Consider the following 19,243-nt stretch of genomic DNA (forward strand, 5'->3'; position numbering starts at 1 on the left):
AAATTTAAAATTCCAAATTTACGACGGAGTTTATTTTAAATACAGGTCGCATGTTTGATAAACAAATTAAAAATTTGATCTATCGTTAATTTAATAATTACGCTGGTTAGTTTTTATTTTCTATTATTTTAGTCTTTGTGATCGGCCGTGTCGTGTGTAGATAAACACGACAGACGTGACAGTGAGTGTTCCAGACAGTAAATATAGAGGTCTAGATCTAATATTGGCTTATATTGCTATGGTAATAGCTGCGGCATATGACATAAACGACCCAATCGTCTTCAAGTTTTTCGCTTCTAATATGGCGGACATCGTAGTTGAAAACTTCTGTGGTAAAGAAGCGTTATTATGGTGTAGGACTAGATGCTAATAGATCTAATTTTTTTTAAAGGGTTAAAGCCATGAGTGCTTTAAGTGGAGACACAAAAAATACTGCGTCAGTGATTATAGACAATTCCAAAACTAGTGAAAGTAATGCTGAACAAGAATCTCCAAGACCACAATTGTCGTTTAGAAGCAATGATGAAGAAATTCTGAGAGAAGTGGTAGGTTATGCACGGTATAGACCGAGTCTAGTTCTGGGTTAATTTTGCAAATGTTTTACCTTATATACTACTTAGAGTTAACAAGACTAGATCTATAACTATATCCAGAGACTAGACAGCCTAAATCTAAGCCTTAAGGCAAGGCACTAGGCCTACTTAAGGCTATATTGCCGCAATATCACTTGATTGACTAGATCTAATATGCATGACACGTAGGACGTATTCATCTTCTTTTTTTGAAGTAACGTCTGTATTATATAAGATAAGAAGATCTATATTTAGATCTATTTTATTTTAAACTATTTAACTTTTAAGTATTTACATTTCTTTCAGACTGATTCTAAAGTTCTAATTATTCTATTACTTTTAATAGTACCAATTAGCCTAATACAGTTGAGTTGTAGGAACATTATATTGGTATAATTGACTAACATTTTCTGTATTTCCAATGGAATATAATGGTGGGCTTTTAGGAGCACTGATGTATCTAGGTAACTTCAGCATCAGTGCATAACATAATGACAATGGTGTGTATGGCTTTTCTAATTCGCAGACCTTAAACAATTTGGTCCTATTAAAAGAATATGTTAGTAGTAAGGCTGAAAAAACTTGTTCAATAAAAATGTATTCCTTGCTCATTCCTACAATTAATTATTGAAGAAAATATTTTTTCATATGATTGGATGTTCTGCCAATTTGCAGGTCTTAAGTTATGTAACTAGATAATAATGCTTTCTCCATATATTACTTTAAATATGGTTTCTAGATCCATCAAATTTTAATTTCCCCATCTTCTGGGTATCAACTATCAACCCATATCAAAAGTGCACAAATAGGCTCTGGAGGTCTGGAGGCACGGCCCGGTCTGGCCCAATCAATCGATATGGCCGTCTACCGCTGGGTGCCCTCAGACAGGCCTGGTGGTTGGATAAAAGCCTTTCTAACTACCAACGGGATGAACGGCGCCTGTCGGCGCCGATTCCCTACTGGACTTCATCAAAGGTGACAGTTATACAACTCATTGAGAAAAAAGACTAAGAAGGAATTGATTTGAGATCAACTGAACTAATTTCTAGAATTTTTACGACAGTTAATCAAAATTGTTTAACTTTGCATAATTTATTATATATTTTTCAGTGTCTTAACAATGGCATTAACTTTAAAAAGCTCTATGCTGAAGGGCCACAGACAACAGTTTTGGAGATGTTTTTTTCGGGCTACCCCCGACTTATTGGGATGCATCATTTTCCCAACCTAACTACACTGACGGTCATCGGTCAAAGTGTGTCACGGTTAGAGGGACTAAATGACTTATGTGTTCTTGAAGAGCTTTGGGTGGCCGAGTGTAAACTTACAGTTAGTATCTTATACTTATTTTTATGAAAATAAACAAGTTAAAAATTAAAAAAAACAACACTATTGATAAGTAAAAAGTAGATCTATAAATATAAATTTTATATATTTTCTTCAAATATTTCTGTTAACCAAAAATATTAATGAAATGTTTCATTTCTTTTTAGAGAATTGAAGGTTTGGACAAGTGCAAATGCTTAACAAAACTGTATCTTTATGGTAATAAAATTACTGAAATCCAGAATATTCAACATCTGGTCAAATTGAAGGTTCTCTGGCTAAACAATAATTTAATAAAAGAAATTGAGGTTAGTTATTTTGTTGTGTGTTTTTATTTTATTTGAATGTAATTGCTTAGAATTAAACTTGTATTTTGTGTTATTCTTAATAGTATTATTTCCAGTTGAAGTAAGAATTGAGCAAACAAGCTTTTCTGGGTTTATTTTTGCTTCCTTTTTACAGTTCCTCTTATTCACTTGCAAACATTTTTCTGGGTTCAAAATGTGGATGGATAGTATTTTGAAAATGGCTTTAATGACTTTCAACAGTTTATCTATATTTTTTGCAAAAAAATAATTACCTAATTGGAACAATTAGGTCCAACTTTCTTGGAAAAAAAATGAAAACTCTGGTTTGACCATTATAATTTTTCTAACTATCATCTTAAAATAAAATTTGGCTTATGTCTTTTATTTTGAACACGCCTTCAGCAAGAATTAGTGAACTTGAATTAAATGTTTCTTTGTACTCAATAAAGAGTTGAATAATTAGATATATATATACCGGTACTTGAACATTTTGTACACCTTCATATTGTTACAAATGACCAGTGACAGGAAGAGGTTAACGTGTGACCCCGGTGAGATAACTCAGCATTCTCAGGAATGTACATGTATAAACAAAGACAGGATGTGACGTGTCCTTACGTGTTGTTCCAGAAGGTACAAACAATGTCCAGTGACAGATAGAGGTCACTACGTGTGACCCCGGAAAGATGACACTGCAGCGGATGTTCTCTGGAATCTACATGTATAAACAAAGACAGGATGTGACATTTCCTCACATGTTGTTCCAGAAGACACTAGCAGTGTTTGTGCAACTTTGGAGAAGCGATTAGGGACTCTATATAAGCCAGAGAGTTAATGTGAAAGTCAGTCGTATGGAGTCATAGGAAGTCGTCGGTAAAGTCTTTGGTACAGTCGTCGTTACTGTTGTCTACTGTGTGAGACTGTAGAAGAGAGATGTGTACGACTCGATGTAAGTTAACTAGGGTAGAGTTAACTGGAGTGGACTACTGTCGTTAAAGTCTATGCAGCAAACTACAGTGGACTTGAGCCGTTACAGTCGATACAGCCGATGTAAGACATGTACGGCTCTGATTTGGTAGACTTGAGTATGACTTGGTTCAGCTTTGGGAAACCTGGAGCAACACTGGTGTGTCGGTGGTCTGTTATGTGGAATACAGCTTGATGCAAGAAGAGAAGAGATGAATAGCAACAAAGTATAGCTAACTGTAAACTGGCATATTGTACAGTCTTCTACGCTACTTGTTACAGTGACGAATTGTTATAGTTAATAGTCAATCAAGTTACATGAAGCTGAAAGTTGAGTCGTCAAGTTCATTGCAGTGTTTTTATTTGTGTGTCTACTAGTACATTCAGTCAGAAGATCAGAAATACGTAACAATATGTAGAAATGAGCTGAACTGTTACTAGAAGAGCTTGATTTTGCAGAGTTCACTGGATAAACTCCTTGCAATAAGGAAGCATTACGAAAAACAAAAAATAAGGAGCGTTTATAGGCCACCACCAGCTTTTTAAAGGTGGATTGGATTTTTAAAAAGAAACTTTTAATGTATGTTACTTGTTTTTGTTTTAAGACTGAAAGAATCTGTGTGAAATGTATTGAAAATGTTTGTTTCAGAATATTGACAAGTTATTGAAACTAAAAGAATTAAATTTAGCTGAGAATTTAATAGAGAAAATAGGTAAGGTTTCATTTTGTTTATGATGATTGTTTTTTAGTTATTTATAGTAATGTGTACTGTGTGCAAAACATTTTTGGGTCCAAATAGTTGTCATGAGCCAGCGTCAATTTTTTTTGGTCATAAAACAAGGTTAATACCATGGACATTATCTTGCAATCAATTGTAGTAACAGAAAAGTTTCTCTTTCAAATTAGTTCAGCCCATAACCTACATCACTGATGATCATCAGTAATGTGTAACAATGCTACATTGAACTGTGACAATATCATCAAACTGTTTTCCTAATTCTAGCCTTAGGTTTGTGTTGTAAATCTTTCACTACTTGTTTTATTGTAAACTCCAGTGATCTTGTAATAGTCCTAATGGTCATCAGATTTTGTTACTCTTTAAATATATAAAGTTAGAGCATTTAGGTTGTTAGAAAATTAGTCTAGAGTTCTTTTCACGTTATCACATTTTTTTAGCTTTAGTGGACATTTAAATTGACTATGAGGTGGACATAGCTCTAGACCACACTATTTGTGATAGATAGTGTTTGAAGAAAGCTATGGACAGTGAAAAGCAGAGACCTTTGCTCTGGAAGAAAAGTGATCCAAATGAAAAATGGCTGGGTCCTCTACTAATAAGGCAGAGCGTAGGTTGAGTGGTAAAGCACTTGGCTTCAGACCTGAGAGGTCTTGGGTTTGAATCCAAGACTGGGATTTTTAATTTCAGTATCTTTAGGTTGCATCTGAGTCCTCCCAGCTTAACTCTTTCTCTCCATAATTATTTACCACATTCTAGTGGAATCAAAGTTGGTATCGTCAGTTAGGAGAGAAAGAGTTAAACAGTTACCTGACATTAGTTAAGGAAAGGTAAAGGCAGTTGGTCATTGTGCTGGCCACATGACACACTTGTTAACTGTGGGCCACAGAAACAGATGACTTTTAGATCATCTGTCCTATAGGTCTAAAGGTCTAAAAGGTCTGCATTGTATGTGGACAGTAATTTCTCTTCAGGATATAAGGGCTCTACAGTCACATGAAAAAGTTCTCTATGAGATAATCCATGGTTCTATGACTGAAGGAGGCCAATAATTGACTTGGAGAACAAAACTATTTCCTAATGGAGCAAAAGATCTATGACAAAAGTAGAAAAAATATCTGGCCACAATGGTAAAAAATTATGTTGTGGTGGGCTGGGTAGGAAAACTATCAATTGGAAAAGAGTGGATGAATGTGTTTAGAGCCTACATGTTAAAATATTATGGACTAAAAAAAGTATATATCTTGATTTCTTGGTGAAAATTTACTTTTTTGTAGGGAATTCTTTATCTCAGAATACTCACTTAGAGGACCTCAACCTGTCAGGCAATCCACTATTATCTTTAAGGGTAAGCAATTCAGTTTGCTTTGCTAAGTAGGTGCAATACTAGTTATTTCAAGTTCTCTTAATAAATAGTCTACATTAGCCTCTATCTGGGCATTAAAAAAATTTAAATTATTAAAAAAAAAGCAGCAGCTATAACTATAGTTGCTGGCATGCTAGTTACTGTTTAAGTTAACCTCATTAATTGTTCTTAAGGATTTGACTTGTTTGGTTAAACTGCAAAAATTGACACGGCTAAGTCTGAAAGATCCATTGTACCAGCCTTCTCCTGCCAGTCAGCTCTGCAATTACTCAACACATGTTCTCTTTCATCTGCCCAAACTGGTTTCTCTTGACACAATAGATATGACCACTAAACATTTATCTGAGCTAGCTGAGGTGAGTTAACTTTTTTTTTTAGATTTGATCATTTAATATTTTAGCTGAACTAGTTGAGGTGATTTAACTTTTTTTTTTTTAAATGACCACTAAACATTTAGTTGAACTAGCTGGGGTGAGTTAACTTTAAAAATGACCACTAAAAATTAAGTTGAACAAGCTGGGATGTCTCTTTAGATATGATCACTAAACATTAAGATGAACTAGCTGAGATGTCTCTTTAGATATGATCACTAAACATTAAGATGAACTAGCTGGGGTGTCTCTTAGATATGATCACTAAACATTAAGATGAACTAGCTGGGGTGTCTCTTAGATATGATCACTAAACATTAAGATGAACTAGCTGGGGTGTCTCTTAGATATGATCACTAAACATTAAGTTGAACTAGCTGGGGTGTCTCTTAGATATGATCACTAAACATTAAGATGAACTAGCTGGGGTGTCTCTTAGATATGATCACTAAACATTAAGTTGAACTAGCTGGGGTGTCTCTTTAGATATCATCACTAAACATTAAGATGAACTAGCTGGGGTGTCTCTTTAGATGATCACTAAACATTAAGATGAACTAGCAGGGGTGTCTCTTTAGATATGGTCACTTAACATTATGATGAACTAGCTGGGGTGTCTCTTTAGATATCATCACTAAACATTAAGATGAACTAGCTGATGTGTCTCTTTAGATATGATCACTAAACATTAAGATGAACTAGCTGGGGTGTCTCTTAGATATGATCACTAAACATTAAGATGAACTAGCCGGGGTGTCTCTTTAGATATGATCACTGAACATTAAGATGGACTAGCTGGGGTGTCTCTTAGATATGATCACTAAACATTAAGATGAACTAGCTGGGGTGTCTCTTTAGATATGATCACTGAACATTAAGATGGACTAGCTGGGGTGTCTCTTTAGATATGATCACTAAACATTAAGATGAACTAGCTGGGGTGTCTCTTTAGATGATCACTAAACATTAAGATTAACTAGCAGGGGTGTCTCTTTAGATATGGTCACTAAACATTATGATGAACTAGCTGGGGTGTCTCTTTAGATATGATCACTAAACATTAATATGAACTAGCTGGGGTGTCTCTTTAGATATGATCACTAAACATTAAGATGAACTAGCTGGGGTGTCTCTTTAGATGATCACTAAACATTAAGATGAACTAGCAGGGGTGTCTCTTAAGATATGATCACTAAACATTAAGATGAACTAGCTGGGGTGTCTCTTAGATATGATCACTAAACATTAAGATGAACTAGCTGGGGTGTCTCTTTAGATATGATCACTAAACATTAAGATGAACTAGCTGGGGTGTCTCTTTAGATATGATCACTAAACATTAAGATGAACTAGCTGGGGTGTCTCTTTAGATATGATCACTAAACATTAAGATGAACTAGCTGGGGTGTCTCTTTAGATATCATCACTAAACATTAAGATGAACTAGCTGGGGTGTCTCTTTAGATATGATCACTAAACATTAATTGAACTAGCTGGGGTGTCTCTTTAGATATGATCACTAAATATTAAGATGAACTAGCTGGGGTGTCTCTTTAGATATGATCACTAAACATTAAGATGAACTATTTTCCCCCTCCTTTGCATCAATTTCAATTTTGCATTCCATTAAATTATCTTTGTAACCCATCAATAATCTTTTTGACCCATCTTTTTGACCCATCAATCTTTCTTTTTAACCCATCAATCATCTTTTAGACCCATCAATCTTTTTGACCCATCAATCATCTTTTTGACCCATCAATCTTTTTGACCCATCAATCATCCTTTTCAGGCTACTGTCAACAAAAAGAAAATGTTTTACAACATGAGGGCCAAAACCATTAAGCGTAATATGACTGATCTTCTGATGCGACTGGAATTGGCCAGTAAGGAGTTACTTGAGAAGCCCGAAAGCAAATTGAGAATTTTAAATTTTGTCATAAAAGAGGTATAATAATTTTTTTATGCTTTAGAAATCAATATTAGTTATTAAAAAGTAACATTTAAAAAAATCAATTCCTTCTTTATGAAGATGCTAATGGTGAATTAGTTCTCATTCTAATTATTTCCTCTAAAGCTTCACAAGGAGTCTTCATTGAGCTAAGCATAAACTTTTGTTAACAGTCCATCTAAGGATTTCTACTTAAAACTGTGTGCAAAATGTTCATGTACCATCTATTTATTTAGTCGACTCTCTACTGAATACTGTATTTGATAAGATAAGATAAGGAATATTTGAGTCAAGCTCAAAATAAAAAATCTTAAGTGAAATTTGAAGGAAGACTTTTGACAATGAAACATGTTTTACAATATGACCCAACCATCTCAGTTTTCATCTCTTTATCTCTGAAGAGCTCCTCATATTTGCAAGCCAGAGTATTGACTTGTAACTGTACAAACTCATTTGTCTTCTTTTCCTAGTATCTGATAGTTTGTATTTTTCTGTAGCAATTACTCTGAAAGGCTTGAATTATTTCAGCCTCAGGGTTTAGTGCCCAACTCTCACAACCATATAGGAGTACAGAGATCACAAACAAAGAACACAGTTTTAGTTTTTCGTAAAAGCTGGTGTTACTCTTCCAGATGTTTCACAGTTTGCTCTTGGCAGCTGCTGCTAACCATAAACTGGTTTTAATCTCTTTTATAGATGCTCCATCTTTTTGTTATGTTTTACCTTAGATAATTAAATGAGTCAGCTTCTTCTGACATTTGGCAACCCAACCTTGGTTAGGCCAATATTAGAATATGCATTCTCTATTTGGGACCCTTAACCCAGCAACACATAAAATAAACTATAACAGATGTAAAATCAAGGTATAAGATTTGTAACAAATGAATATTCACATTAATTGACACCATTAATTATTCACATTAATTGACACCATTAATAAAATCATTAAATTTAGATACACTTCAGGACAGAAGACTCAAAAGTAAAGTGCAACAACGCACAAAACACTGAACAATAATTTACAAATACAAAAAAAAAAGACACCTAATAAAATACTCAGAAACACACACAGATAAAAGCACATTTCTTATTCCATATGCTTGGAGAAACTTATAGAAGTGTTCCTTCTTTCCTAGTGCTACGAGAGCATGGAATGGGTTGCCTGATTCAGCCAGGAAAACCAACAACTTGGCAGAGTTTAACTCTTTCTCTCCTAACTGATGATACCAACGTTGAATACACCAGAATGTGGTAAATAATTACGGAGAGAAAGAGTTAAGTCACTGATTAACATACATGACTAGATTGACACAGGGACGCACATAGGACATAATCATCATATCTTTCCCACCAGAATAACTACATGGCACGCACCAGACAACAAAACACACAGCCAGAGCAACTATATCCTGTTTCCTTTAAGGTTTCAATCACCAACAAAGCTAAAATCAGACCTTTCCCTAGAGCTGACAAAGGCAGTGACCATGACATGATCTTGATGACTGTGAAATAAAAAAAAAAATCACAAGCCTAGGAATTAAATACAACATTTAATTGTTGAATTGCACATGACTGTCAGACCAGCATTACATAAGTTAGTCTCAGAGGTCTCAGAGAAAAAGTGAAGGGAAATTAAGTCGTGTGTCACAAATGACATCATTGATTTACGTGATGCAAGAAGGGAAACTAAAAAGGAAAAAGAAGGTCAACTCCCTTGCCGGCAGAAGAATACTGTTTAACCAACAAAGAAATATGGATGAAAATGAAATCAGCAAAAGAAAAATAGATTAGTAACCATTCCACTATAATCGATAGTAGCTTGCTTGAAATTTGGTAATAGCGAAAAGCATACAAAACTATAATAGCTTTAACCAACACATGGCAAGCAAGTACCATAATGATTGAAAACAATGCTTCCAAGAATAATGATTAAGAAACTGGATTACATTGGATTCTGTAACTAGTTAATTTGAAGAATAAAGAAAAAAGACAGTGTGAGATCAGTTTGATTAGATTAGAAAAGAATTTTTTCATTTGTCTTATTGAAATAGACTTTTGTTGATCATGTGATTTTCACATCAGATTGTTGACAGGAAGTATTGGTTTTGATCTCCAGAGCCATTTTTTCTTAATACCCATTTAAAGGTTTTATATAAAAACTTAATTTTTATCAGAGTTTCCCTTCTGTACCGCTATGTCATATGTGTTTGTGATTCATTTTAATAATTGAAATTCAGAAACAAAACATCTAGTCTGTAAGACATTTGATGTTAATAAAAAGTATTAATTAGAAATTTTGAAAGCAATGAAATCAAAATAAGTTTTAAAAATTTCATTGCTGTATTCTTATTTTTGTCTTCTTTTTGTGTTTGTTCTCCAGATGAAAAGAGAATTAGAAGTAACCCAAGCCCCTAGTGACAATGAAACAGTAAGTAAGACACCCACCAGACTCAGTTTTTAAATCCCTTCCTGCATTGTACGTTGAATAAATATTTTAACTGGTACAGAAATTGTACATTTTGCATCTCTTCCTTATGTTGCATATATTGAGCAGATAATTTGTTTTTTTTTTTTATAATTTAATTTAATATAAGATATACTTAAATTTGTTTTTTTACAGGAGAAAGTGAAATCTTCTTTTCATGCAAAACTTCAAAAACTGGAAGAAAGAAAAAACATCTGGGAGCAGAAAGCCAATGAGTATGTTAGAATGACACATCACTAATTTAATAGTAAAAAAAAATATTTTAAAAGTTTAACTTTTATGAAGTCTGCCATTTTGGTATTTAATGAAAAAGAAGTACACTGTTTTCAAATCAATTCTCTTTGCTATTACTAGGATCAAGAGTTTTTTAAAATTGTCAGAAGTCAGGGTGCACAAGATGGCAGACATGATGGTGAAAAGACTTTTAGTGGAATTGGAGACAGGCGGCAATGTTCGGTTTGAGGATGGTCAGCCTTCAGATACATGGTCAGTAACATTTGTAGATACATGGTCAGTGACATTTGTAGATACATAGTCAGTAACATTTGTAGATACATGGTCAGTGACATTTGTAGATACATGGTCAGTGACATTTGTAGATACATGGTTAGTGACATTTGTAGATACATGGTTAGTGACATTTGTAGATACATGGTTAGTGACATTTGTAGAAACATGGTCAGTGACATTTGTATATACATGGTCAGTGACATTTGTATGTGTGTTTGAAGTTGAGTATATAAATATTTTTTTATGTTCAAGAGAAATTCAGTTAAAATAGAATAATATATCTAGATGTTCTCACGTATGCCTGCTAACAGTATAGATACAATGGACATATCAGATTTGTTAGTTGTTTTTTGATATTTGTTCTGTAAATGTTCTTGAAATAGTCATTGATTAATTTTCAAGTGAAAGATAAAGGTTTCAATGACTTGTTTTATAAATAACACATTGCCTTCAAAACAGACAATTATTACATATTCGATCTTTTTTATTGTTAATTTAATCATTAATGCTAAAGACAGATTTAAACTCATTGGTTCTTCTAGTTCATACTGGCTGATACAGGCAACCTATATCATGTTGTAACAGCACTAAGATAAAAAAATAAATTGTATTTGCATAAGGAATAAAAAATGTTCTTTTCTATTTATTTAAATATTTAATTAGATTATAGTAATTATATTTCATTATATAGTGTTATTAGATTATGTTTTTGCATTGTAAGTTATGGTTTAATAACTTAATTGAATTAATGTTGAGATAGAGATAAAGGCACATTCCTCGTTCCATATGCTAGGACAAATTTGTACAAAAGCTCCTTCTTCCCTAGCGCTATTAGAGCATGGAATGGGTTGCCTGAGCTAGCCAGGAAAACCAGTAACTTGGCGGAGTTTAGGTCATTGGTTAATATGCATGACTAGATGCATGACACTTAGGATGTAATCATCTTCTTTTTTGAAGTAACGTCTGTATCATATAAGATAAGATAAGATAAAAATAGTTATTATTTATCCAAAATTTATCCAAAATAAATATTTATAATGAAGTGAAATGTTTTCAAAAAGATATATATATATTTATTTATTTATTTATTTTCGACAGGTTTTCTTGCTGTCATGATCTTGTTTTGTCTCGATTCTGTGCCTACGACTATAGAAATGTTGGAGTGGTTGGAATAAAAATACACAGAATTATTAGAATCCACAACCGAATGCTCCGGACACGCTTTGACAAATCTATTTCAGCTCTGTCAGACACAACAAAAGGAGAGTACTATCCAGGAGCAAAGTAAGATTATTTAGAGGTGGTCTACTGTTTGAATATCACTACATTTTATACAAAGGATCCTATTGCTTCAAAATCTTTACAATTTGTAGCATTTTATTCTGTTAGCAAGATACCTTATTCACTTCAATACTATAAACTTTTTGAAAAGCAGGCCATGGACACTAGGCTAACTTTTTTAAATCCCATACATGATGCAGTTCTAATTTTTATTTTTGTCAAGAGGGAGTACCAGTGAAAACTCCTTGTTTACCAAACATCTCATGAGACTTAAGCTTAGTCACAAGTTGGCCTCCTTCAGTCGTAATGACTATGTTTCATCTCGTAGAACACTTTTTCATTTTGACTGTGGAGCTCTATTTTGGAGAGACACTCCCGTCCACATATATTGCAAGTCCCAAGTAGTAGAACAAAAAAGAAAGGCTCTTATTGACTGTTTTGGAACTTGTTTGAAACATTTGCTAATGTCATAGTGTGTCATGCCAATAAGTGTCTGTAACGTATAACTATGCTGTGTGGTGTTTGTCACAGGCTGTTGTTAGAATGTGAGATGAAACTTTGATAGAAATGTTGAAACTTTGAAGTAATGGAACTCATATATTAAAAAGATTGTCTAGGAGCTCTTCTTACAAAAAGTCCTTATTTGTTTATAGAAGTGTTGAAACTTTGAAGTAATAGAACTCATATAAAAAAGATTGTCTAGGAGCTCTTCTTACAAAAAGTCCTTATTTGTTTATAGAAGTGTTGAAACTTTGAAGTAATAGAACTCATATATTAAAAAGATTGTCTAGGAGCTCTTCTTACAAAAAGTCCTTATTTGTTTATAGAAATGTTGAAACTTTGAAGTAATAGAACTCATATATTAAAAAGATTGTCTAGGAACTCTTCTTACAAAAAGTCCTTATTTGTTTGTCTAGGAACACTTCATACAAAAAGTCTTTAGAGTATCTCTTCTGGAATTCAGACCCTGTCATGGAAGGAGGAGCACTTGGGAGCTATCGCATTCCAGAGGAAGGTTTTTTGGATGCTGAAACTTATAAGGTAAATTACTTGAGTAACAGGGACATGTTGGCCAAGTGGTTAGGCAATTGCAAGCATCTAGATCTAAGTTCAGTTTTCTTATTATGCTAGTTCTTTTTTTTTTTAATGGAAGATTTTAATAAATCAAACCTGGACTAACTGACTTATGAAATATTTTATATTTTATTTGAATATATTTTTGAAAAATAAAAAGCTCAACATAATATTTTGTTTCCATTCATCCCCCCCAGCTTGTAAAAATATAGAGAAATTTATCAGTGTTTTGTATTAGGTGGTAAAAATGTAGGTATTCAGCAATATGCTAGCTACATAATCATTTGCAACAGTCAAATGTGAACTTTTCATCATCTGGCCCATTTGAAAGTTTTATTTTTTTTTTTACATTACAGTTGCATATAGGATAACTTTATTTATTTCAGCCATGAATCAAGATTGACAATCATAATTATAAATGATATAATAAATAATAATTATAATAATTATTTAGTTAAAGTTTCATAAAAGCTAAACCATTTTTAGGATACTCCTAAAAATGTAAAGAGTAATCTTTATTAGGGTTAATCTATTATACATAGACAGAATTTTGAACTGAATGCTGTATAACCAGCATAATGTTTTATGTAAGCGTTACTTTCTTTTGATAAATAGTATTATCAACTAGTGCATTGTATGGAGTAAAAAAAAATCATATTTCAAACATTTAAAGGAGTTTGACTTTATGTCTTAAAAAAAAAGACCTTGTAAATGATTTTAAGAGTTGTATTCAATAAACAGAAAACTTGAAATACCAATCTATGTTGTTCATATTTATAAGCCAAGTACACAACCTTATGACTAATGAAATGACGCGTAGGACATAATCATCTTCTTTTTTTGAAGTAACGTCTGTATTATATAACATAAGATAATTCCCTGTTACATTTACACTGACAGGAATTAAACAAAGAGGCTGCTGTCCCATTAAGCAACAGTATCAGTTTAGCAGACAGGAAGAGAATAGCCTACTGTAGTGAAAGAAAAAATACAGAAGATCTTGTGGATGATTGCCCCTACAGATACGGTATGTAGGAAAATAGCATTACTTATAATTTTAATAATTTGCAGTTAGGGAAGTACCAGACATAAGTCGTAGCCATAGTTGCACCAGTGAATGTGATTTTACACTAATGTTGTATGATGTCTTTCTCAATATGTGTATTATGCTTTAATAAAATACAATTTTGTATCATTCCCAAGGTCAACTTATTGTAGCCAAAGCACATCTTGGTAAAAGTGATGTGGCTATGGACAATGTGCAGTAAGTTCTTGTTTAAAAACCATTGAAGATTAGCTTGTATAAAGTGTTACTAAACTTTGGACAGTAGAGTGCCTCAGTTTCCTTGCAGGAATAAAACAAAAAATTGAAAGCCAACAGTGTACACACAAAAATATCAGTGAAAAACTAATCTAAGTGATATTTGTTCTTGTACCATTTTTTTTTTAGAAGGCGCATCAGAAAGGCTCATTAAAAAAAGTAAAAAAGTTGTTATTGTAGTTCTTAAATGTAAAGTGTTTTACATGTTTCGGATGTTCTTTCAAAGCTGAAGATAATCAGCTTCATAGTCCAAACTTCCAGCAGGACGATGGGGAATATGAACCTGGGACCATCAAGACAACTGAACAACAAGCCACCAGTGTGCATGCCACATGACCAGGCAGCCATCCAATTTAATGGTGTGGATAAAGTCTAAAATTTAGTATGAGCCCATTAAATCAAACAAAATTGAAATCTATTTCTAGATCAAGAGGGACTCTTAAGTCTTTACATTTTCATGACTTTATATTTTGATCATCATCTTGTCCTTACTGAATGTAATTGTTCAATATTTACATTGTCATGACTCCTATTGTATAATTCTCTTGTACTTTCTGTGCTTATTGAGTGCAACTTTATTTACTCAATTAGAATTTCAAAGCAGAACTATCCCAGAATGGACTCAGTATTTAAACCGAGGAAAAAATGTCTTCCTAAAGAAAGTAAGAATAAAAAACTTGTTTTTTGCATGAACGAAAATTTATTTTGAAAAACTAAAACTAAAACTGAGTTAAATATTTCATTTCAAGTTTTGTTAATTAATGTCCCTAGAGAAATCTGAATCAGATGGTTGTGAGTGCAGTGCTCGGCAGTGTGAATGGTATATATTTGATAACAGCCTTGTTCTTCCAGAATACATCATAGACTTTGAGTATATCACAAAGGTCAGAGTTCAAACTGATGTTGATTTTAATATGTTTTTAATATTTTTTGTATTCAATTACAGTACTTTAAAATTTTTTCTCAGTTTCATGATACAAAAAGATTTCAAAAAGTGCCCATGTTTCAATAAGACCCGATAGTTTTTTTCTATTAGATACATGTCATCTAGAAATTTTCTTTGGAAAATGTAATCTAAAGCATTTCTTAGGAACATGACATCTACAGCTTTTCTTTGGAACATGTGATCTAAGTCATTTTATAGGAACATGATGTTCCAGCTTTTTTTTTAGGACCATGTCATCTAAAGTATTTCATTGGAACATCTGCAGCCTTTTTTGGAACATATCATCTTTAACTTTTTTAGAAACTTGTCATTTTGAGCTTTTCATTGGGACATATCATCCTGACATCTATTTATACTTGGTTGTTTGTTTTTTTGTTTGTTTTGTTTTTATTGCACATTTATTTCTATAATAAAAATAATTTTATGAATCTTTAAACATCTACTTATTTCATAACATTAAAAAAATTAATTATACTTATCATTTTTTGTATTTGAAATATAACTTATTCATCAAAGTTTTGCTGTACTGCTATATGTTTATAATCTTTTAATTTCAACTACGAAATTTTTTTATTTTATTTTTTGTTACTGGAAACAAATTTTCTTAACAAAAGAAACCTTGGTTGAATAATTTATGAATTTAAGAAAAAAAAAGATCAATGATCTTCTTAGTTCTTTCTAGCCTTAAATTTTATGTTCAGGTCAAGAATCCTTGTCCATTTCAACATTTTCATGATGACCTCATGAGTGAGCAGCCTCAAAGACGTACTGTCACTGTTGTGAAAACATCTGAGCAGGAAGACAGTGACTCTGAAAGTGATATCATCAAAATGGAACCAGAAATCCGATCCAGAGCACGGTAGTTATCTCCATTCCTATTTAGAAACCATAAAAAAAGCTTCATTAAAAACTAGGAACTTTTATTTGGGGTGGGGGGGGGGTGAGATAAGCAGACTTTATTTATGTCATTATGAAATGACTACATTTTTTATCAGTCCAATTGTTTTGTCTATGCAGACTATGAGATGACTGTATTTTTTTTAGAGAACAGAAACAATGTTTCCTCATGTAATGTAGTTGTACAAAGACTATTTAAAACTTGAAAATCTTGTTTATTATTTTATTGGAGCATAGCAAAAAGCAAAACTCTTGTCATATGACATGATTTCTACATTAGCAAACAAGGTTGTCAAAAGAAAGCTTTCAAAGTTTCCTTTACAGCCATTAAACAAGAGGAAAGCAACCTCAAGATGGACAGAGAAAATGGTTAAACAACACCCTCCAGGGGCTTAAAACATAAACTGCCTGTTGATAGAACAGTATAGTGCCACACTGTAAGAAGTGGTATGAAAATAACTGAAAGATGAAAAGCATCATAATAATAACTGAAAGTCACAGCAATCCCCAGCTGCAATAGCTTGACCTCTATGCATTCAAACATTTTTGGCTCTTATAGGCTTCACCATCTATATGCCGATCCAATCTCTCAGACCCATGTTGACGGAAGAGGTCTTCATCGAAATCGATTAATGGATTATATATGATAGAAAAGAGTACAAAATTTGGTAGACCACTCTTGCATATCATAATCAGTTTTGCAGTCATCCAAGATATCTCTAGATATTTTATACATTTATCCTAAGTAGCACACATAGTCTTACTTCTGAGGTGCAAAAGGTTTTCATATTCTTACTATCTGTGGTAACTTAGACAGCATTTCAAAAACTAATTTGGGTTTAGTAAATATTCTACCTGCAAGTACATATAGCTGGCTCAGGACAAACCAATGTATAGAGATATAGTTGCTGCAGTCTTTGTTGTCAATATTAATTTTGTTTTCTGCTTAGTACTAAGACACACCTTAAGTAGGTTGTTTTAAAATGTATCTCTTCTATACTATTAATCCTGGTTAGATTTTATTTTTTAATTGTGATTTTCAAACCAATGTCAGTTGCCTTTTTTTTTGTCTGCACATTTCCCAGTATTACTTGCTTGCAAGAAAACTTTCTCCTTGCTATTTCACATTGTGGGACACTGAATGATATTACAGACTTGAATCTCCATGGCAACGGACTGGAAAGTTTGGCTGAATTGCAAGAGCTGGTGCATTTAAAAAGATTGGTTGTCAGTTTTAATGAGTTGACACGGCTTGATGACTTGAGTGGCATGGCAAGTTTGTTATTTTTTTATTTGGAGTAATTTCCTAAGTTTTACTGATTTTTTTTTTGTGATAAGCAAAAGTTTTTTCGTTATAAAGATCTTTGAACTATGTAGGAATATATAAATCCATTTTTTCTACAATCATGAGTTAATTGTATTGAGACTATTACACTTGTTGTATTAATCCTCAGCCTTTGATTCAATTAGATGCAAGTTATAACAAGATCTACACCCTGGATGGTCTCAAGGTGAATAAACTATAGGCTTATCATTGGCTACATTTTCCTAGTTCTTAAGTCTGATATTTTGGGTTCAGCAATATTCCACTGACCAGTTTGCTCCACTCCCAGACAATCTATTTCAGGAGGCTGCATTTTCTTTGCTTGGTCTGCATCACTTCATACTTTGTTCTGTTCTGTTCTTATGTCAATATATACATTGACAGAAAGTCTTTACACGCAACCCCTGGATCATCTAGTAACCAGATTGTACAACTAAAATGTGCCTCATTTTTTGAAACATTGGTTAGGTGGCCATTTTCATTGAAACACTTTTTGATTCTGTCAAGCAACTCAGCCTTAAAATATTTGGTCTTTACCGATCGCGCATTGCTTCTTCTGTGGTTTGAATTTCTTTTCTGACCAGGTCTTTTATGTTCATTATTTAGAATAAAAATGTGGCTGTGATCACATGGTTCATTAATTCTATTATGTTTCATCTTTTCAGGGTTTGTATCAATTAATCGAACTTGATGTTTCCTGGAATAGACTAGTCAACACCCGAGAAGAACTTTCCATTTTGAGAAAACATTTGAGCACACTTCAAACTCTAGATCTTCGGAATAACCCATGGCTAAAGGTTGTCAGTTTTTTTTTTGTGTAAGCAGCATTATTATTTCTGTTAATGCGTAAATAGATATAAAAACTCAGATATTACTAAATATAAAAACTCAGATATGGTTAGCCTGTGCTAAAATAAATTTAAATGCTTTTGGTTAGTCCTTTAGCATTTTTGGTTGTCACTGCTTTTTTTTTAATAACCTACCATGAAAATTGAAATTCACAGGCCAAAGAATTGAGGTTAAGAACTATTGGTCGACTCAAGTATTTGCAAACGCTGGATGGGAAACAGGTGGAAGAAGAGGAATCAGCACTGGCTCTTAGATGTGCTGCAGGCTCACGCATTTCACAGTTGTCAATTATGACCTTTGCTAGGACTGACCAGACAGTGCCCAGGTCACTCTCTCTAGGTGATTCAGCACACATCATTACCAGCTCAAGCCGAAACAGACCTCAGAAAATGGCTGACTCTGATGCAAGGTGGTATTCCCAGGTTATACATTTTTTTCAGTTTTCCCCCCTGATTGTACTTTGATTATAGATAAATAATACTATGTCACATAATTCTATATTTTCAATCCGACTTAATGTTTTGTGCAGACCAAACCATGGTTTGCCAGACCTCTAGCAATGAAAGACTGCAGGACAAATTAATAAATAACTTCTACCAATGATGTATAAACAACTTTCTCAGTTTGAATGTCCAGAAAAATAAATTATTGTTGATTTGCATAAAAATAACAGAACATAAAGGAACTTAAAATAATCAAACTATTGAAAAAGTCCAGTTACTAACATACTATCATGGTCTGATTACTGCTTAAGTGGCTACATAAAGGTATACAAGACTTTTTTTACATCATAGTTGTTAGATTACTAAATTATATACAGACGACCATTAAATTTTTTTTTATATACTAATTGACATTAATAATTTGTTTAACAGCTATGATTTAGTCATTATATTTTTTTTTTTAAGAGAGATTTTGCTTTTTTTTTTTAATAGACCTAAAGTGAAAAAATAAAGATT

General features: G+C 32.9%; 1 protein-coding gene across 2 annotated transcripts in view; it reads left to right on the plus strand.

The window, feature by feature from the left end:
- The first annotated feature begins 280 nt into the window (after positions 1-280).
- The window catches only part of LOC106057232 (leucine-rich repeat-containing protein 9-like), a 32,748-nt gene continuing 13,785 nt past the window's right edge, over positions 281-19,243 (plus strand). For both annotated transcript variants that reach the window (XM_056022580.1, XM_056022581.1), the window contains exons 1-21: positions 281-545; positions 1,683-1,901; positions 2,066-2,206; positions 3,822-3,885; positions 5,187-5,257; positions 5,449-5,631; positions 7,439-7,594; positions 9,978-10,025; positions 10,218-10,297; positions 10,437-10,568; positions 11,691-11,876; positions 12,791-12,914; positions 13,848-13,974; positions 14,151-14,211; positions 14,860-14,930; positions 15,040-15,152; positions 15,916-16,073; positions 17,197-17,383; positions 17,566-17,622; positions 18,101-18,232; positions 18,440-18,706. In XM_056022580.1, the coding sequence (XP_055878555.1) occupies positions 402-545; positions 1,683-1,901; positions 2,066-2,206; positions 3,822-3,885; positions 5,187-5,257; positions 5,449-5,631; positions 7,439-7,594; positions 9,978-10,025; positions 10,218-10,297; positions 10,437-10,568; positions 11,691-11,876; positions 12,791-12,914; positions 13,848-13,974; positions 14,151-14,211; positions 14,860-14,930; positions 15,040-15,152; positions 15,916-16,073; positions 17,197-17,383; positions 17,566-17,622; positions 18,101-18,232; positions 18,440-18,706 (2,721 nt within the window). In that variant the 5' untranslated portion in view covers positions 281-401. The remainder of the gene's footprint in view (positions 546-1,682; positions 1,902-2,065; positions 2,207-3,821; positions 3,886-5,186; positions 5,258-5,448; positions 5,632-7,438; positions 7,595-9,977; positions 10,026-10,217; positions 10,298-10,436; positions 10,569-11,690; positions 11,877-12,790; positions 12,915-13,847; positions 13,975-14,150; positions 14,212-14,859; positions 14,931-15,039; positions 15,153-15,915; positions 16,074-17,196; positions 17,384-17,565; positions 17,623-18,100; positions 18,233-18,439; positions 18,707-19,243) is intronic.

Source organism: Biomphalaria glabrata, chromosome 3 (genome assembly GCF_947242115.1).
Source record: "Biomphalaria glabrata chromosome 3, xgBioGlab47.1, whole genome shotgun sequence".
Taxonomy (NCBI): domain Eukaryota; kingdom Metazoa; phylum Mollusca; class Gastropoda; family Planorbidae; genus Biomphalaria; species Biomphalaria glabrata.